This window comes from Primulina tabacum, chromosome 14 (genome assembly GCF_025594145.1).
Source record: "Primulina tabacum isolate GXHZ01 chromosome 14, ASM2559414v2, whole genome shotgun sequence".
Classification (NCBI taxonomy): Eukaryota; Viridiplantae; Streptophyta; class Magnoliopsida; order Lamiales; family Gesneriaceae; genus Primulina; species Primulina tabacum.
This window is the reverse complement of record NC_134563.1, coordinates 28,330,020-28,352,268: the sequence shown is the minus strand read 5'-3', so window position 1 is coordinate 28,352,268 and position 22,249 is coordinate 28,330,020. Positions and strand designations below refer to the sequence as shown.

At 37.4% G+C, this 22,249-nt stretch overlaps 1 protein-coding gene and 1 pseudogene across 1 annotated transcript; one reads left to right on the top strand and one right to left on the bottom strand.

Moving 5' to 3' along the window:
* The first annotated feature begins 7,372 nt into the window (after window positions 1–7,372).
* On the top strand, window positions 7,373–18,876 carry LOC142523901 (3-ketoacyl-CoA synthase 12-like; annotated as a pseudogene).
* A 208-nt stretch (window positions 18,877–19,084) lies between these two features.
* On the bottom strand, window positions 19,085–21,432 carry LOC142525425 (uncharacterized). The gene is made up of 3 exons (XM_075629713.1): window positions 21,165–21,432; window positions 20,489–20,831; window positions 19,085–19,385 (listed from the first exon to the last, which is right to left on the bottom strand). Exons 1-3 carry the CDS (start codon window positions 21,323–21,325, stop codon window positions 19,320–19,322), a joined length of 570 nt encoding a protein of 189 aa, XP_075485828.1. The 5' UTR covers window positions 21,326–21,432; the 3' UTR covers window positions 19,085–19,319.
* Window positions 21,433–22,249: the final 817 nt, after the last annotated feature.

Below are 22,249 nucleotides of genomic sequence, written 5' to 3'. Positions count from 1 at the left end.
CACAGTTGGTATCAGAGCGGTGGTTCTGTATAAGGTTACACTACTACTGACCACGAGAAGCTCACGAAGCCACGCCTTCGGTCTGTAAGTTTTACAGTTCAGCATTTTATTTAAAGCATGAATTATTTTGACAGCATGCTTCCATGAAATAATTTCGACCAGATTTTCAGCATTTCAGTGTTCATTTAAAATAAATTATGGAATTATTACAGAAAGTTCATTCAGGGATTCTCCTCCATTGCCGTTCCACTCACAGCACTGACCAAGAAAAATGTGAAATTTGTTTGGAGCGAGGAGTGTCAGAAGAGCTTCGATACTTTGAAGCAAGCTCTTATCTCAGCACCAGTTTTGGCCATGCCATTAGGGCCCGGCGAGTTTGTCCTTTATACCGATGCTTCGAAGCTCGGTTTAGGTGCAGTTCTGTTGCAGCATGGGAGAGTGATAGCGTATGCTTCTCGACAGCTGAAAATCCACGAGAAGAACTACCCTACCCATGATCTAGAGTTGGCCGCCGTAGTTTTTGCCTTGAAGATTTGGAGGCACTATCTGTATGGAGAGAAATGCCAGATCTTTACCGACCACAAGAGCCTCAAGTATTTCTTTACGCAGAAGGAGCTGAACATGCGTCAGAGGCGTTGGTTGGAGCTTGTGAAAGACTACGATTGTGACATTAGCTACCACCCGGGTAAAGCTAATGTAGTTGCAGATGCATTGAGCAGAAAAGTCGCAGTGATGACTCATTTGACGATTCAGAAACCTCTTCAGCTTGAGATGCAGAAGTTTGATCTAGAGTCATATCCTAGAGATAGAGTTCCCCGTCTGTCTACTTTGACGATTCAGTCTTCTCTTATTGACCGTATTCGCAGTGGTCAGGCCGCAGATGAGCAATTGGCACGGTGGAAGAAGAGAGATGAAGCTAAGGGCAGTGTCTTGTATACAGTCAGCGACTGTATTGTGAGATACCGAGACAGGATATGGGTTCCTAGCAGTGATTCTATCCGAGCAGATATCTTATCAGAAGCTCCTACGTCGCCTTACTCTATTCATCCAGGGAGTACGAATATGTACAAGGATCTGCAGCTATTGTATTGGTGGCCAGGGATGAAGAAGGACATCAGACGATTTGTGTCCGAGTGTCTGACTTGCCAGTAAGTGAAAGCGGAGCATCAGAGACCGGCAGGTTTGCTCAAGCTTCTCCCTATTCCCGAGTGGAAGTGGGAGAATGTTACCATGGACTTTGTGACCTGATTGCCGAGGTCTGCCAGAGGATCGAATGCTATCTGGGTGATTGTAGATCGTCTTACCAAGTCAGCGCACTTCTTGCTTATTAAGACGACTTTCACCATGGTTCAGTATGCAGAGCTGTATATCCGGGAGATAGTCCGACTTCATGGTGTCCCAGTTTCTATCGTATCTGACAGAGATCCCAGATTTACTTCCTCGTTTTGGAAGAGTTTGCATTCGACTATGGGTACGAAGTTGCTGTTTAGTACAGCTTTCCATCCGCAGACAGATGGGTAGTCAGAGCGAGTTATTCAGATCTTAGAGGATCTTCTCCGTGCTTGCGTCATTGATTTCTCCGAGAGTTGGGAGTCGAACTTACCATTGGTTGAGTTCACCTATAACAACAGCTTCCAGTCTTCTATTGATATGGCTCCGTATGAAGCACTGTATGGCCGCAAGTGCAGATCTCCTGTTCATTGGGATGAAGTAGGAGAGAGAGCAGAGTTGGGTCCAGAGATTGTTCAGCAGGCGGCAGATGTAGTAGTCAAGATCCGTGATAGGATGAGGACTGCTCAGAGTCGACAAAAGAGTTATGCCGATCAGCGGAGGAGAGAGTTAGAGTTTGCAGTGGGCGATCATGTTTTTGTGAAAGTGGCACCTATGAAGGGTGTCATGAGATTTGGGAAGAAAGGGAAGCTCAGTCCGAGATTCATTGGACCCTTTGAGATCCTTGACAGAGTTGGGACGCTAGCTTATTGTGTTGCTCTTCCGCCGAATCTGGCCGGAGTACACAATGTGTTCCACGTCTCCATGCTGAGAAAGTACATGGCGAATCCTTCGCATGTGCTGAACTTTGAGCCGTTGCAGCTTACCCCGAACCTGTCTTATGAGGAGAGACCAGTGCAGATCCTAGACTGTCAGGAGAAGAAACTTCGGAACAAGTTGATTAAGCGAGTCAAAGTCAAATGGCTCAATCATTCAGAGGAGGAAGCTACATGGGAGTCTGAGCCAGAAATGAGGAGTCGGTACCCAGAATTATTCGGTGAGTTCTAATTTCGAGGACGAAATTTCTTTTAAAGGGGGAAGGATTGTAGAACCCGTAAATTAGACTACGTACGAGCCATGCATAATTCTAATATTTTGAATTTAATTGACTTCATTGCATGATTATTTAAATGTTTTTCTTTGAAGTTAATTATTTTAGCCAGCAGTTTAATTTTATTCTTTCAGTTATTTCAGTGAGGCCGGACTGGAGTTGGAGTTTAGAGATAAATTTAAGATTTAGAAATCATTTCCAGAATTTATTTTAGCTAGCAAGTAAGTTAATTTAAGTTAATAAGGAAGTTTAAGGAATTATTTAAGCTGCTTGAGGTGAGTAGAAAATAAATTCATTTAAGTTCCATAATTAAGGGGTTAGTTCACTAAATTAATTAAGGGATAGGTAAGGCTCTTAAGGTATTAAAATTTATCAACTAAACAACATTCTCCCTTCATTTTTATTGTGTAATTTCGGCCACCCTTAGTTGATTAAGCATTGATATGCCAACTCACCCTTTGACCCATTCTTTGTTATTTTAGCATGCTAACCCTTTTAAATATTAATCAACCTTAATTAATTAATTATTAAGCATTATCCTAGTCTAGATTAACATGAGGAATCGGCTACTCATTCTAGGTCCATCCAAGAAGATTTGTTAGCAAAACAAATTCAAATTTCAAAAGAGGAGACTTGGTCATACCTTGGTATCCCTTTATTTTTGGATCTCCATCACACTCCTAACCATTTCCCCTCCCCCCACCACCGAAATCTTGAGAGAGTTCAGAGCATTTTCGTGGGTTTAGTGAGGAAAAATCGATAGCTCATTAAGGAAAAATCGAGTGAAGAACGAGGTAGCAAGAACGCTCCACCTCCTCCGCGCCGAGTCGTCGTATTCTTTCGTTTTTCATTCAAACGAAAACCAAGGCATGTCTAGATTTCTTTCAAACCTCAATCAAGTCCTAATATTATTTCAAACATCACTTTTACATGATTTTTACACAAGAAAACCGAAATTTACATCAAGCATTTTCGAAATGCATGTGCAGAATTTTTTTTTGACTTTCATGATGCTCTTCACGGTTTTCTTTTGTTTCAGTTGCTACAGGTTATGGTTCGACTCCAGGCTCACTAGGCTACATCTAGACACATACTAGGGTGTGTCAATACCATGATGGTCCATTCAAACCAGCCCCATGCATGAAAGAAACCGAAATTGACAGCAGCTTCTCATTCATAGCCATTTGTGTTTTTCGAAAATTCTGTTTTGAGGTCAAGGGAAAGGATCTGATCTTGGCTGCCCTAAGGGCCTATAGCCATGGTTAGATCACTTCCCTAGCATTTCTAAGACGTGACTAAGTTGCCCTTTTGGTGGCTTGGTCCATGGTGAATCGGTTTTTACATAAAACAACAAGAACAGCCCCTCCACTCTCGGCCCCTTCGGTTTTTGACAGCATGTGTGTGTTCGAGTTTTGTGGAATGGTATGGATCTTGGTTGGCCTATGGACCTTAGCCACGGTTCATACCATGCCCCTAGATGTCTAGATCGTGCCATGGTCAATCAATGGCCACTGGAATGAGTCGAGACAGCAAGCGAAGCACAACACCACACACGCATGCATGAGGGCCCTCGGTAAGAGCTTTTGGTTGGTTGCTGGAATGGTGAGGATTGTGGCTGGCCTAGGGCCCTTAGCTATGGTTCAAATCATTCCTTGGGATGTTGGTAAGAGTCTCTGGTTGGTGGTTCACGCCCCAATGGCCGGTAGTCTCGAAAACAACACAAGACACACGATTGCACAGCTGCTGGAATTTGACAGCAACTTGCTGTGACGGTTTGGAGGCTTGTTTGAGTTCTTGGTTGGCTTTTAGCCTATGGCCTTGGACTGGACAGTGCCTCATCAAGTTAGGAAGGTCATGTTTTTGACCGTTTGTGATTCAGATCATTTTTGAGGTCGTACGAGAATTTACGGTGCGATGTGCCAAATTGACTCTCGAAAGAGCGTTTCTTGTTTTGGCCTCCATTTCACCTAGATTTCGACCCTCATCATTTTAGGAGTATTAGTTCATAATTTTAAGCGTATTTTAATCATGACTATACGTCGGTTCAGTGTTGGTTCGGGTTGGTTCGGAGTCATGATTAAATACGAAGTCGTTAGACGTAATTGTCGCATTTTCAAACTTAATTGCATAGTTTGGTCAAGTATAAGCTATTGCATATTTTTCATGGCATATTTAGGTTGCAGCGAGCCTGAGAACGATCCAATCCAGTTGGTAAAATATACAGGATATTTTCATTATGCCATTTAATTATATTACGTGCATGAAAATAGAAAATACTTATTTTTGAGATTTATGCGATATTGCTTGTGGTCAATTCACTATTATGGAAGCATTATTTTATACGGTCGCCAGTGACCGATCAGTTCAGTTTGGTACCACCCGGTCGCCAGTGACCGGTCAGCTCAGTTCAGTTTGATACTCCCCGGTAGCCAGTTACCGATCAGTTCAGTTCAGTGCAGGGGCCACAGGCGTAGACCATAATCTCAACAGAAAATTTTTATCAGTTATTTCAGTACAGGGCTCCAAGGAGCAAACATTCTATTTACTATGACTTTCTGTTCAGTTATGCACGTATTATAATTGCTCAGTACAAGTTATTTTAAGTATGCCTCATGACATGATATTTTATCCATGCAAATTTCATTTTCTCGTTACCTACGATATTTGCATGCTGAGTCTTTAGGCTCACTAGACTTGATTGTTGTAGGTACTGATGAGGCCAGGGCCGAGGGCGGGGACCAGTGAGCCAGCTTGGGTCGGCAGTAGTGGCACCCGAGGACCTCAGTTTCAGCACATGTCATTTTATGCTCAAACATTTTTACCAGTTGTTGGACATTCTTTGAATTGTTATTTTTGGCAAACTTTATTTTCTTCCGCTGCTATATTTTTTAAACATTGAACTTGATTCATCAGTTGATTTTATGGATGAGGCACTCCATTTATTTTAAAAGAAAAATTTTTAATTTTCCGCAAATTTTCAAAGTAAGAATTTTTGGGCCTTCACAGTTGGTATCAGAGCGGTGGTTCTGTATAGGGTTACACTACTACTTACCACGAGAAGCTCACGAAGCCACGCCTTCGGTCTGTAAGTTTTACAGTTCAGCATTTTATTTAAAGCATGAATTATTTTGACAGCATGCTTCCATGAAATAATTTCGACCAGATTTTCAGCATTTCGGTGTTCATATAAAATAAATTATGGAATTATGCATGTTAGTTACGTATGAGTTATTGCCTAAATGAAATATATTGATTTTCAGCATTCATTGTTCATTTTAAATCATTATATTTCATTTAGAAGCAACCGGCAGAGCCACGCTATTGCCTAAACGAAATATATTGATTTAATAAGTTAGTTGCGATAAAAATGTTAGATGCGAAAAATAAAAGTTAGTTGCGATAAAGTAAATGTTAGATGTTAGTATTAAATCATAATATTTCATTTAGAACAACCGGCAGAGCCACGCTATCGTTTAAATGAAATATTATGATATTATTATATAAATATATATATATATATATCTATATATATATAATAATAAGTGATGAAATATTTATTGTATCAAAATTAAACAACAAATCAAGATAACCACTTTAATGGTATCAAGCATTTGATGTAAATTGATAACAACAAATAATTCATTTTTATACCTACAATAAAAATAAGTTAGCTAAATGAAAAGAACTAAAGAAAGAATATACAAAATATAAACAATCTTACTTCACCAAGAATGCATCCTCTTCACCTTGACATAATAGATTTAGCTTGCCATAAGCTTACTTTTGATCAACACTAAAATATCACTCATAGTTGAGAACATGAAAGAAAATATATTGGAACTTAGAACTTTGATACACACTCACACTATATTTTACAATGAGATAGAATGATTCTCAAGCTAGCATAAGGTCTCTATTTATAGGCCAAATGAGAGAAAGGGTCAAAATTTTTATTAATGCCATGTAGTTGCAATAGTATTCTTTGTCTTCTCCAAGTTCAATTCCATGTCCCTTCTTTCAATGCTTTGTTCCACGACTTTAATCACCGAATTTGACTCTGCTCAAAACGGCAAACATGTGGGGAATTGTCTGTAGATGAATTTGGCCACTTGGTTCACCTCATTTGGTTAAATATTGAAATAGTTATGATTTTTTTACTATATGCTGGTCATAGTAAAAGTAAATTTGTCCTCCTTTTGATATTTGCACAATTTGATCATCTTAAGGAACTGTTTAGGCAATCATGTCTTCTGCAAAGTTGTAGACAATTTCTCAAGGATTCCAAACATGTTTGAGTCACCTCTATTTGAATTTTCTAGCTTGAGTTATCATTATTTTACCAACACGTAGAAAACCTGAAAATAAAACATATTTAGTAAGACAATTAAATATAAACAAACAATACTAAAATAACATAATTTTATAATTTTAATGAAACTTAAATTTTAAAATACAGGTTTTAACATATAATAAATTATTAATTTTAAGTTTCATCAAAATACACGGCACACACACCATCAAATTAAGAGATAAATTTGAAAGTTTGCAAGGGTACAAGTCGTCGTCTCCAAGTCGTCGTCAACGTAAAATCGTGCGTTTAAAACGCAAAGACACGCCATGCATCTCATTTTCTTGTTTATCACATTGTATAATTGTTTTAAATTACGTTTGCATGAAAAGCATGATATTCTTATGAACATTTTCGTAATATTTCATATACATGTGGTAAACTTATGATTTTATGTCCCAAATTCATGTTTTTATGTTGTTTAAGCGACCGCCATGATTAGGACATGATCAAGCAAGATTTTTACACAATTCAGAGCCCTAGAACACACACCGTACACGCTGTTATCACGAAGGAAACAAGCTGGTACGATAATTCTGTCATGTGGTCTTGAGGGCTCGTTTTTGGGGGACTAGTTGATCGGCTTGGAGTTGGCTGGAGTCAGGGCTTGGCCAGGGTCCGTGAAGGGTCAAGGGTAGGGTCCTAGCCATGCTAGGACTCGACCACCAGGACTCCAACTCGAGGGGGCAGCGCATGTCCACTTCATGACAGCTGCCGCGCAAGGGAAGGTAAGCTCGGCCAGGGAGCTTCGAGCTGGGCTAGAGTGAGTCCTTAGAGTCCTAGGTGAGTGCACATGGTTATGGTTCAAAGGGCTGGGTCGATGGCTAGAGACCTAGGCACACAAACGTGGAGTTCATGCACAATAGGAGTCCTCGGCCTTTCTTGTAGCTGGAGTTGGGGCTTCGGTTTCGAGCTAGGGTCAGGTTCATGTGGTCATTTCGGTCCAGTAGGGTCCATAGAAGGGCTAGGAAGGGGCTGGCTTGGGGTGGCTCGAGCTTGGCTCGATGAAAAATCAAGATGGCTCAAGGGGGTTGGTTCGAGTAGTTAGGGTTTCCATTTTTGCAAATTAAATCGAAACACGGCTCACGGGGTCCGAGTCATGGTTCACGAGGGCTGAAATAATATAATAAGTCTAATTTTTCAATTTAGGAATTTTATATTAAAGTTTGAAATTATTCAGGATTAAAACGCTTTAAAAACGAATAATTAAAGATTAATTAAAAAGTCTAATATTTAAGCTAAATAAAATTATAGAAATTTAATTAAGCTTAAATAATTAATTGGGCAACGTTAGAGTCAGTAAAATTAAGAAAAAGTTAAATCCGAGAATTTTTACGTCTAGGGGTAAAACGGTCATTTCACACCTAGAAAATAGTAAACTTCATGGCAGTGCTCTGAATGCTTTTTATATACTAAAATGATTATTTTAAATATTTATGAACTTTTATGATTTATGATGGACAATTAAAAGACATGTTGCATGCTTGATTTAAAATGAAAATGATATTTATATGCATGTTTTTATAAAGTGATGGAAATATGAAACGTTGGAGGAGGTGAAGTAATTGTGACTATATGATGCTATGATGATATGCTTGGGGATTTCGTGAGAGGAAAAGGCCCCAGAGGGAGCCTATTTATGGGAGAAGGCCCTAGAGGGAGCTCATGCGTGGGAAAAGGCCCCAAAGAGAGCCCGTCTATGGGAGAAGGCCCCAGAGGGAGCCCCGACGATCGTATTTCCATATGATTTATGATAGGCCAAGGCTCAGTTGACGGGTGAGAATGTCGCTGATGTCCCCACCGCCCAGTACTGTGGTTTTATAATAGATGGATCCATCGACCTTATGATGATACGAAAGTCACAATTAACGATCCAAATTCGATAAAAGGAAAATGTTTATGCTTATGATGAAAATAAAAAGATTATGATGAAAGGATTTATGATATGGGATGATTTGTGATATGAAATGATGAAAGGAAAAAGGTTATGATTATGCATGTTCATGAAATGTTATTTTACATAAATGTATTTTTCACTGTTGCACTGTGATTTTATATGTATTACTTGTTATAAACATTATGGTGTGTTGAGTTTTTAGACTCACTAGGTGTGATTGATGCAGGTGATTATGATGTTAATATTACTAGAGGTCTTGATGGTTGACCTGACTGGACTGAAGGTGCACATAACCCGATGACCAGCGCTTCTACTTTTCCGCAATTGTGTTTATGATTTAGGTTAAAGATTTTTAAGACCATTTATTTATGCTTTTTGAGTGGTTTGTGAGAGGATGATACTTTTAGCAATATTTGAAAGATTTTTTTTAGGTTTGGTAAAACATTTGAAGATTTCACGTTTTGACTATTTCTTTGAATTTTCAAATACTAGTTGGTTGTTTTATTTTAAAAATGGTGCAAAAATATTTTTATACTTGTGTGAGGGTTTCGGCCGAATAAAGGAGGTGTTTTTTTTAAAAAAAAATTTCTAGTACTTTTTTAGCAAAACGATTAGCAGACGCTTCATATGCATTAAAAATCATATTTTTATTGCAAAATAAGCTTAGCATAAATCTGTAAGGGTAAATGAATCATAAATAATTAAATCGTAAAGCTTTCCATCTTTGTATATCATTTTTGGGTGAAGTTTGATCCTTGAAAATGACTAGCTGTAATCGTATCATCATGTGGTCGACTATCGGTCTTAGATCACCATTGTACATGGGGACGGGCGATGGGCCTCGTCAAAAGTGGAATATGATCGTCGGGCTCCCTCTGGGCTTTCTCTCGTAAACGGACTCCCTCTGAGGCCTTCTCCCTCACGATATTCCCAATCATATCATATCATGTTTTTCACAGTCAATTCACATCTTTCAAAATATTTTCTTTCTTTTTTATTCATAAAATATCGTGTCATTCAAAATTCGTATAATAACATTTTTACAGGAAAAATCGTACAACTTTAGCATATATATCATAAAATTCTATATTTTCATCATAAACCTTTTAAAATATTATTTAGCATGTATTATGATTCTTTGGGACACAACGAGACCTTTCGTACTAACCAGGCGTAAAATGATCATTTTATCCCTGGACTCTAAAATTCCTGATTTTGACTTTTTCTGACTTTTATTGACTCGAGGCTATCTCAAATCATCATATAAGTTTAAATTTGACTTTTAACATTTTTCTTAGACGTAAACCGAGCCTTTCGATTTATTGAGTTAATAACTAAACTGTGAAGTGTTTTAATCCCATATTAATTCAAACTTAATATTTTCTTCCCAAATTTTAAACGTAATTTTTTCAAATCTAAACTACTCTCTTGAGCCACAAACCAGCCACCGTGAACCACGGTTCGAGCCCCTCATTTTATCCCTAGCCATGTTCGAACCCTAACATTCATAGGACCACTCGTCTCGCCCAAACCACGAGCCACCACCGAGCCATGCTGGATCAGACCTGACCCTGACCATGTCCAATCCTTGAATTTTTGCTCTCCAAATTTAGACTTTTAGTGTGTATGGTGTGTGCAAATTTTGGCTGAATGGAGTCTCAAAAATCTAAGTTTCTTATTTATTATTTTCGAAAATTTAGGTGTTAATGTGTTAGTGTTTTGGGATTTTTCGTTTATGAATAATTAGAGCTCGTCTCATAAAATAATTTAGACTCCAACATTTTTAGAAAATTTTAAATGTATTTAATCATATTATCAAGCCTCAAAACATTTATCGAAAAATATTTTTATCTTGATCGTACCCGTCTCGTTTCCCCAGCCTACTATCGAATGTCCGGAAAAATCTTTATTTTTCATGAAATAATGCAATTAGATATTCAATTATATACTATGTATCATTTTAGCATTTAAAATCAATTAAATAAAACAATTAATCAATTTTAAAAAATTTGTATGTATATGGTTTACATGGACTGATTTTTGGACGTTATAAAATCTCATTTGCAAAAATTTGACAAATTGCAAGTTTCACAAATGAGATGAATACAAACAAATGTAGTTGAGAAACCTCCAAACAATCTCTACTCCCAACTTAACTCTTTTGTTTATTACTATCTTGGGAAGAGGAGAGATAGAGGTTGAGGAGCCTAATATTTATTTGGAAGATTACCTCATTATATAATCCAGATTTTGAATATTTTGACTTTTACTAATATAATTTTTATACTTCTGTTTCAGTTTCTATTTCAAAAAATCAAATATATTTTCATTTCTATATGCATGCATAGAATTGCTACTGATCTTTAACAAATTCTGAAATAAATATGCTTAATAAATCGCTTTTTAAACCAAGTCTTCTGTATTCAAATTAATCTTTCATAATTTTTTTTATTCTTTGAAAAAACTAATTTATGGCCACCCCCCAATGCAGAAAAGCACAATTGACTTATTTAGCATAAATAAAACTCAGTAGCCATTATTCTTACCAACCTTGGACTCTACCGCCCATTTTTTCAGTCAAATGCTCAAGAACCTCCTCCTCCTCTCTCTCTCTCTCTCTATATATATATATATAGATAGATAGATGTATCACTCGTATTTACAATAGTTCAATATTAATAAAAAAGAGAATGGAACAAACACAATTGATGATAGCCTTGAGTTTTCTTTCTCTTCTGTTTTTTTCCTTTTCATTCTATATGAGCTTGCTACTCAAACAAGAGATCAATGCTGCTACCTCCTGAATTATGAGTGCCAGAAACTTAATAATGACAGAAAAATTAGTACAAAATTCTGCGGCGATATCATTAGTCGAAACAAAAATCTTGGCCTCCAAGAGCACCAGTTCCTCATGCGTGCCATCGTGAATTCAGGGATAGGAGAAGAGACTTGCGTCAGTCCCTTCTCTGACATCAAGAATAGTAAACCGCTATAAAATGAGGCATGATATCAAAACTTTCAATCTCACGGGCATGGGATGCAGTGCAAGCCTCACTTCCATCAATCTTGTGTAGAACTTTTTCCAGTAAAAAAAGAATGTTTTTGCGGTTGTGGTAACTTCTGAGTCCGTAGCTCCAAACTGGTATTCGGGGAAAGACAAGTCGATGATCCTTACCAACTGCTTGTTCCGCTCAGGAGGATGCTCGATTCTCAAGACGAACAACAGAGCTTTTAAAGATCGAGCAAAAATGAGGTTGAACTGCCTGGTCAGTACTAATTTGGGAGCTAGTGATGAAGCACACACTTGTCGCAGGCAAAAGGAGGGTGATCATGGAAAACATGGATTTTTTCTTGGTAAGAACCTCCCGAAGGTTACTGCTCGGGCTTTAACCGAGAAGATATAGCAGAGTTAGCACCAAAATTTAGGCCATTAATAGAAATTATCAGCTATGTAGCGCTGAAATATGCTAAAAGAGCAGCAATTCTCAATCTTAGAGCCGGTACAGATAATTTCTGTTTACATCCTGGTGAACCGGCTGTGATTGAACTATTGGATCAATTTATTTATATGGGCTTATATGTGAATAATTATGTATTGTGGGTTGTCTATTAAGTTAAGCCCAAAATAAAGTGATCAATTAATGTTTCGGGTTATTGGGCTTTAATATATCTAATGGGCTGTGGGCCTTTAATGTGTAGAGACATAAGTGTAATTTCTGTTTTTATGATGGGCTAAAACAGAAATATCAGAAGATATTGATAAACATTATCTATAAATATGGGTCATGGTCCTCAGATCTCGCGTTGTCACTTTCACTATTCTCTCCCCCATTAAGAAAATAGTTCTGAAGAGAAACTAAAGGATTCTCTCAAGGAAAGAGCGCGTAGATCTGGAAGATCAAGACACGTTTTAAAGAATTCAGGATTATGGCTTCAGGTACGCTTCCGCTTAAGTTTTCAGTCAAATTCTTGATGATTTATCATGATGGATTCTGCGGTTTATGGGTTTTCCCCAACAAGTGGTATCAGAGCCATTCATGTTTGAATCATTGAGATTTGTTTAAAGTTTTTGGATATTTTTTGGATCCAGATCTGAAAAAAATTAAATTTTGTTTAAAATTTTTTTGATATGGCTTCAGATCTGGAAAATATATTGATATGTTTTCAGATCTGAAAATATTTTGATACGGTTTCAGATCTGAAAATTATTTTGGTTTAGATCTGAAAATTTTTTTTTGATAAGGTTTCAGATCTGGAAAATATTTTGGTTGAAAACCAAATCTTTTAAAGTTTCAATTTTGGTAAAAAGATTTGGTTGTAAAATTTTAAAGATTTGGTATAAGATTTCGATTTTCCTTCCGATTTTTGTTCAACAAAATATTTTAGAGGAAAATCGAAAATTCGGATTTAAAAAAAAAAAGGTACGGGTTCGGGTCGGGTCGTACGGAACCGGGTCGACCCGACCCGACCCGACCCGACCCGTACGGAATTTCCGAAATTTTTTTTTTCTTTTTCAGTTCAGGTTTATTGGGTTGAGGTTAAATATTCATTAATTCAAATAATGACAAGGTTATATGTATTTTTAAAATTGATTAATTGAAATAAAATGTCGCCAAAGTGACCTCTTTTATTGAAATTAATATTATTTTGAAATACAAAAGGATTTTGGGTATATGTGATTTATATGAATACTGATCGGCCCAAAGGAAGATTAATATTTAATATAATTATATATGCACTTGTGGTGGTAAACATGTGATAGTTGTTCGGTTTCATGTGAATAATAAATCGGCCCAAAGGAAGGTTGTTATTTGACATGATAGTTACTATCAGTGTTTGACTGCTGTGCCAGGATATCACTTACAAGTTAATCTTTTGTCCAAAGATGAAACACTAATGGAGTGCTCGATATTCTGTTTATGGGGTTTACATTATTTGAATTTATTGATTATTTTATTTGGATATTTGGTTGAGCATGTATATTTGGTTTTTTGTTCTCTGTTCAGATTTGACTCCTGCAAATATTCACTCCAACATAAATTCTATTCCTATGTTAAATGGCTCTAATTTTAAATCATGGCAAGAGAATTTATTGATAGTTCTCGGAGTCATGGATTTGGACCTTGCGATAAGGATTGACTCTCATCCCGCCATTACGGATAAGAGTACCTCTGATGAAAAGAGGGAGTTTGAAAGGTGGGAGAGATCGAATCGCATGTGTATGATGATCATGAAGAGGGCCATTCCAGAAACATTTAGGGGCACAATGTCTAGCGACATTGCTACGGCTAAGGCTTTCCTTCAAGACCTCGAAAAAAGGTTTGCTAAAAGTGAAAAGTCTGAAATTGGTACACTTTTGGGAAGTCTCGTTTCAATGAGGTACAGGGGTAAGGGCAACATCAGGGAGTACATTATGGAAAAGTCTCATCTTGCTTCAAGGTTGAAAGCACTGAAGCTTGACCTCTCTGAGGACTTGCTGGTGCATCTGGTTTTGATATCTCTTCCTCCTCAGTTTAACCAGTTCAAGGTGTGCTATAAATGTCAGAAAGAGACTTGGTCTCTGAATGAGCTCATCTCGTACTGTGTCCAGGAAGAGGAAATGTTGAAGCAAGACAAGACAGAAAGTGCTCATTATGCCTCTACCTCGAAGGATAAAGGAAAGAAACGAAAGTATAAGGAAGCTGCGGATACACAGCCTCCGAAGAAACAACAGAAGAATCCTAGTGATTCTCAAAGTTCTGGTTGTTTTTTCTGTGGCAGTGATGGGCATATGAAGAAGCAGTGCAGTAATTATCACGCTTGGCGTGCTAAGAAAGGTATGCTTCTGAATATGGTTTGTTCTGAGGTTAATTTAACTTCAGTGCCTAGACACACGTGGTGGATAGATTCTGGTGCAACAACTCACATCAGTGTGTCTATGCAGGGTTGCCTGGATTGCCGAAAACCAAGTGATGCTGAAAGATTCATCTATGTTGGTGACGGCAACAAAGTTGAAGTTGAGGCAATAGGAAAATTTAGATTATTGTTAAAGACTGGAATATATTTGGATCTTTATGAAACATTTGTTGTGCCATCTTTTAGACGGAATTTGATTTCCATTTCTGCATTGGACAAATTTGGTTATTCTTGCTCTTTTGGAAATTGAATATTCAGTTTGTTTCTCGATTCAAAATTGGTTGGTTCTGGTTCTTTATCAGGATACGATAATCTCTATTCTTTGGATGTTATTGCTTCATTTAATGAATCCCTGCAAACAAGTAGAGGCACTAAAAGAAAATTAATCAGTGAGAATTCAGCTGCGTTATGGCACAAAAGATTGGGTCATATCTCTGAAAAGAGAATAAGGAGACTCGTGTCAGACGAAATTCTCGAACCTTTAGATTACACAGATTATAATAGTTGTGTTAATTGTATAAAGGGAAAACAAACCAACAAAAGGAGATTTGAAGTCAACAGGTGTTCAGGCGTCTTAGAACTTATACATACTGATATTTGTGGACCATTTCCTACGGCTTCTTGGAATGGCCAACAGTATTTTATAACGTTTACAGACGATTTTTCAAGATATGGCTTCATTTATCTTATTCATGAAAAGGCACAGTCATTGGATGTGTTCAAAAACTATAAAGCTGAAGTTGAAAATCAACTTGGCTTAAAGATTAAAAGCGTTAGATCTGACCGTGGTGGTGAATACTATGGTAGATATGACGGTTCAGGTGAACAACGTCCAGGACCTTTTGCTAGATTCCTGGAGGAATGTGGTATCGTCCCACAGTACACTATGCCGGGTTCGCCCACTATGAATGGTGTTGCTGAAAGACGAAACAGAACGCTTAAAGACATGGTGAGGAGTATGATCAGTCATTCTACCTTACCAGAATCACTCTGGGGAGAAGCACTAAAGACCGCAGCATATATCCTTAACAGGGTTCCAACTAAGGCAGCGACCAAAACCCCTTATGAACTTTGGACGGGTAAAAAGCCCAGTCTTAAGCATCTGCACGTTTGGGGATGTCCAGCTGAGGCAAGGCCTTACAAGCCTAATGAAAAGAAACTGGACTCAAGGACGGTTAGTTGTTATTTTATTGGATACTCTGAAAGATCCAGGGGGTACAAGTTTTATGATCCCACGAGTAAGTCGATTTTTGAGTCAGGAAATGCCAGGTTCTTTGAAGATGTTGAGTTTGCGGGGGGAGATAAAGTAAGGGATATTGTCTTTGAAGGGGAATAAGTAAATATTCCCACAGGTGTCTTGGACATTGGTCAGGATCATATTCCTCACTTTGACCAAGACACAATACAGGAAGACAATATTAGAGATCCTCTCATTCCAGATGAACAAACTCAAGCACCTCCAGAACCTATGCCATTAAGGAGATCCACTAGAGATCGGAGAAATGCAGTGCCAGATGATTACATTGTATTTCTTCAAGAACATGAGGCAGACATTGGATTGATGGAGGATGATCCTATTAACTTCCGTCAAGCCATGGAAAGTTCTAACTTTCAAAAGTGGAATGATGCCATGAATGAGCAGATAGAGTCCATGAAGGACAATGACGTATGGGATCTTGTCCCATTGCCTAAAGGTACGAAGCCCATTGGTTGCAAATGGATATTTAAAACCAAGAGGGATTCGAAAGGCAATGTGGAAAGATATAAGGCTCGTCTTGTTGCTAAAAGCTTTACACAGAAAGAAGGCATTGATTATAAAGAGACTTTCTCTCCGGTTTCTTCGAAAGACTCTTTAAGGATTATAATGGCTTTGGTGGCGCATTTCGATCTTGAGCTTCATCAGATGGATGTAAAGACTGCGTTTCTAAATGGTGACATTGATGAAACGATTTATATGGTGCAGCCAGAAAATTTTGTGTCCAAAGACACAAATAATATGGTTTGCAAATTAAAGAAATCCATCTATGGGCTCAAGCAAGCATCTCGACAATGGTATTTCAAATTTCATCAAGTGATCATCTCGTTTGGTTTTGAGATGAATTTGGTCGATGATTGTGTGTACCATAAGTTCAGTGGGAGTAAGCATATTTTTCTGGTTTTATATGTTGATGACATTCTGCTCGCTAGCAACGATATAGAGTTGTTGCATGAAACCAAGAGATTTCTAGCTAAGAATTTTGAGATGAAGGATCTTGGTGATGCATCTTTTGTACTGGGTATTCAGATACATCGGGATCGTTCTCGAGGTATTCTTGGATTATCTCAGAAAGGCTATATCGAGAAAGTTCTCAAGCGATACGGGATGCAAGATTGTAAACCAACAGATACCCCTGTGGCTAAGGGAGACAAATTTAGTCTCAAACAGTACCCAAAGAATGATTTTGAGGAAAAAGAAATGCAGAAGGTTCCCTATGCATCTGCAGTGGGGAGTCTGATGCATGCTCAGGTTTGTACACGTCCAGATATTGCGTACGTGACAGGAATGTTGGGACGATATTTAAGTAATCCAGGAGTGGAACATTGGAAAGCAGTCAAAAGGGTTCTACGGTACCTACAAAGAACAAAAGATTACATGCTCATATATCGGAGGTTGGATCAGCTTGAGATCATTGGGTATACTGACTCCGATTTTGCTGGATGCCAAGATAGTATGAAATCTACGTCGGGCTACATCTATCTCCTTGCTGGAGGTGCCATTTCCTGGAAGAGTGCTAAACAGTCATTTATAGCCTCTTCCACCATGGCAGCTGAGTTTGTAGCGTGTTATGAGGCATCCAAACGTGGAATATGGCTGCAAAATTTTGTCACGGGACTGCGTATTGTTGATGGCATTGAAAGGCCACTAAGATTACATTATGACAATAAATCAGCAGTTATGTATTCCAATAACAACAGGAGCTCGACGAAGTCAAAACACATTGACATCAAGTTTCTGGTTGTTAAAGAAAGAATTCAGAGTGGAAAGTTGTCTATTGAGCATATCGGTACAAACTCCATGGTTGCGGATCCGCTTACTAAGGGACTACCACCCAAACAGTTTCATGAGCACACTGCTAGTATGGGTGTTATGTCAATTGAGGAAATTCGATTTTAGTGGGAGTTTGTTATTTTAAATGCTTTTCAGTTGTAGACATTGCATTTACATTTATGTAAATTTATTTTCTACAGAAATAAATTTCAAGTTAAGTCACACTCTGATTATGATTTAAAGTTTGATCTCAATAAGGTTAAAGGGAGGACCAGTTGGAAATAGGCATGTTACGGTCACATTGCATGAAATTTCCATGCTACACATCCACTTCATGATCCATGTCATTCAGTTGTGTTGGCATATGTGACCATTGATGAGTCTAGTTACCTTGAGTGTAGCGAAGACTGCTTTGATCCTATGTTGATGTGATTGATGGACCAGATTGGTTATAGATACATTTCGGAATGACAACAATTTTGAGCTCATAAGGTTATTTTCACAAACATAATTATAAAGTTGCACATATAGCCCAAGTGGGAGATTGTTGGATCAATTTATTTATATGGGCTTATATGTGAATAATTATGTATTGTAGGTTGTCTATTAAGTTAAGCCCAAAATAAAGTGATCAATTAATGTTTCGGGTTATTGGGCTTTAATGTATCTAATGGGCTGTGGGCCTTTAATGTGTAGAGACATAAGTGTAATTTCTGTTTTTATGATGAGCTAAAACAGAAATATCAGAAGATATTGATAAACATTATCTATAAATATGGGTCATGGTCCTCAGATCTCGCGTTGTCACTTTCACTATTCTCTCCCCCATTAAGAAAATAGTTCTGAAGAGAAACTAAAGGATTCTCTCAAGGAAAGAGCGCGTAGATCTGGAAGATCAAGACACGTTTTAAAGAATTCAGGATTATGGCTTCAGGTACGCTTCCGCTTAAGTTTTCAGTCAAATTCTTGATGATTTATCATGATGGATTCTGCGGTTTATGGGTTTTCCCCAACATGAACAAATTAGGGAAGGTTTGGGGCCAACTGAGCATGATGTGGAGCCATCTAAAATGACTCTTCAATGAATTGGAAACACATCGGCCAGCAGCCTCTGGTTCGTGCTGGGATACATGGAGGCAAAGAAGAGGCTCAAGAAAGGTGACAAAGTTTGGATGATCAGTTTCGGTTCGGGTTTCAAGTGCGATAGTTGTGTGTGGGAAGTTGTTCGGGATTTGGTGGAGGGAAATGTGTGGGAGGATATAATCGCTGGCTACCCTTTGAAGACCATAGTCAATCCTTACATGCAACAATATGGTTGGATCTTTGAAGAGAAATCGGAGTCGTACAAAAGTGAAGAACCAAAGAATTCAAGAATTCCAGTATTCTGAAGACAAACATCTAATAGGGGTAAAATGAAGTGTTTCGATGTTGTGGGGATTAAACTAGCCGTCACAAATAAGAACTTTTCTTTCGTTTCTTCAATCAAGGAACGAAATGATATTAGTTGATTCTAGCATCAATACCAATATCTGCATATGAAGACTATTAAGTGATGGTGTTCATTCAAGTACGTGCACAACATATTGACACTGAAAATATTTCCTCGCAAATAAGAATCATTATATCTAACCATAACATGGATTGTAATGCCACAAAGTAACATTGCAAAAGTAAAACGAAGAGATACATAATCTCTGCTACATATTGTAGATCCAACCTTTCAGTAGCTCCTTGCAAGAGTTCCGAACAACTATCAGCAGAAAAGAAAAACATACAATTTTTTTAATTCCTCCATCTAGATTACTATAATATGACAAATGTAATAATATTGCTACTCATCTATCACAAAAACCACATTGTTCTTCCTTGCAAAATAATGTGTTGTATGATCCACCACCTGCACAGAAAAACAAAAAACCATAATTAATCATTACAGTGAGCAGGTGGCTTCCAAACAAGCAGCATGAGGAAAAACCTCAAAGTAAGATCTAGCAGGTGTTAACACTAGGTTAATTAACTGTCATACGTTGGTTTATCTCTTTAAACATGCTAAATGATTAATTAACAAGACTACTAACTTAAATGTCGAAATACCTTGCGCTGGAAAATCAGATTGGTGACAATGTAATGAAAATTTTTAGAAACCCCTCAAGTGTATTTGTATCACATCTATAAAATAGCCGAGTTCCTGGGCAGTACAGACACGACTTCCAAGCCAACTTGAAGAGTATGCACAATACCTTTTCTACCCAAAAGAAATTAAAGAAAAGGATTCCAATTGAAAATGAGGAACAAGCCTGTGATAGTTACAAGATCAAAATAAATAGAAGCATCAAGCATCTAATGCGGATCTGAATATATTTGAGCTTCAGCCGGTCTGAAGCTATATAACTTCAAACAACGGTGTTGCAATTAAATATTCTCACAAGCAACACTGCCTCAGAGGAACTTTTAATGTTGTCCACCAGAACACTAAAATTCTAATCAGAGAACAATTCAGTGATCAGAATCTAAGCAAATGAATATAAATTTGATGATCAAATCAATAGATCGACGACAATAATTTCAATATATTTAGTCAGATACTTTTGCATAACCCAAAATTAGTACCTTTGTCAACATAATTCAAGGTACTCTTCTGTTACAAAAGGTTTCAATTTATTTTTACCATAATAGTTCCTCAGAGCAAAATCAATGTTTCCACCAAACTGACAGGTGATCAAGTAAATGAATTCTAATAATAAATGTAAGAAACAATTGCTGAATTCCACAAAGGTAGTTCTTTGAGAAGCACCAGTTGTTGATAAAAAAAATTCCATGCATTATGGCCCACCAATCCTAGTTTATATTGTTAATTTAACTCACCTTTACAGAATAATTGTCTCCATTTATACAACTTTTGAAACAATCTTAAGATACTCAGCCTAACAATGTCAAACAAGAATCACTAATTACTAATTACTAATTACGTTACAGGAGTTAAAAGCAAGAAGTGCTCACATTGGTATTGCTCAATTCCAGATTATAAAAGTCCATTGTTTTGTTAAGGAATAATGGGCCAGCATGCCATGTACCCTTATTAAGCTTCAAAAACTTGGGACCTGAAATTTTAAAAACACGCACATCCTCAACTGCTGGAGGGACATAGAAATGACCACAATGTGATTGCAAAATGTCTGCTCCAACGACGCCCTTGATTTCACTTGGATCAACAAGAGATGGTTTTGCAACTCCAAGATACCATGAATGACCACAAATTGAACCAAGGCACTGGGTCACACTGGCGTGGTGTGTAATCGAGGAAAATTTGAGATGCCTGCCTTCTAGACGCATGACATACAGCCTGGTAAAATGCAACAAATAATATTTAACCATCATTTATACCAAAGTGTATAATGTAGTTATATCACAAAAGCAAATCTTTAGAAAAAAATGAACGAATTATTACTCGATAAAATCAGACAATCTCCTCATTACGAACAAGAACAACAAATTCACAAATGAAAAAGAAATTTACAATCACACAGATAGATTCTATCCCACACAATCCAAACACTTTCAGCAAATTTAACTCACTCTGATAATAACATTACCCGTGCCCCGAAGATATCAAAACTCTGGTTTTTAAATATCTCACGATGGAGCATAAACAAGAAATAATTTAGTTGGGAAAGACCTCGGTATCCCACGGGAGAGGTCGAGCTGCGCGTCGTGGGGTCCGAACTTGTCGCCGTCCGGCGAGGCTTCAACCAGTTGCCCGAATTCATGAAAGGACTCTGGGGTTGCTTCGATGGGATTCAGCCTAATCTCCGTCAAATTGTTCGAGGTTGTCGCCATGCCGCAGAAAGGGACGGACTACTCAGAATTACAAGAGCGGTGGCGCCATGGGCCCCGCTTTATGTGAACAGGCTAGTGTCTGCCAACTGCCACATAATTTGTTTTTTAATTAAATAAATAATAAAATATGGGCTATTTAAAATGTCAATCCCAGCAAGTGAAGTTTGTCGCAAGTCCATAGGGCAGCACAAATGTGTTCCAATTTCCTAACAAAGTTTTAATATTTTTTTAACTCCTTAATTATGTTCAGAATAACATATTATCCTATTTTAAATTTAAACCCTATCTTCATTTCTTTTCTAACATTCAATCATTCATGGAATTAAACAAGAAACTCATGGCATACTCTGCTTGAGAAACGAAAATTTCATCTATCTTTAAGGAAGTTCTCTGCTAGGACGGTCTCACGGGTCGTATTTTGTGAGACATATATTTTATTTGGGATCATTCATTAAAAAAGAGTTGACATGTATTACAGATAAAGATTCGTGAGACCGTCTCACAAGAAACCTACTCAGGATTTAAAACATTGAAAATCCCAAGAAAAATGGCAAAAATACGAGTTCAAGGGGCTATTTTCTCATCTGAATTTGCACCCTTATGAGTTTTTTTTTTTTGAAATATAATTATTGTATGAGATTTGTTGTTTATTGTAGATTTATTTGATGGAAGTTCTCTATATGTTGTTGAATCTACCGCTTTTATTACCAAAATTTGCGGTTTAGTTTTGTCAATGGTGGTGAGTTTCATATATTTGAATGGTTTAATTATATCTATAAAATCCTTGTAGTTGTTGAATCTAACGATTTTATCCTTTATTTTAATGATTTCGTATTTAATTGTAAAGCTGATCGATTTTTAAAGATTAACTATATATTATTTTGAGTATTTAAATTTGCATACAACTTACTACGTTTGTTTTTG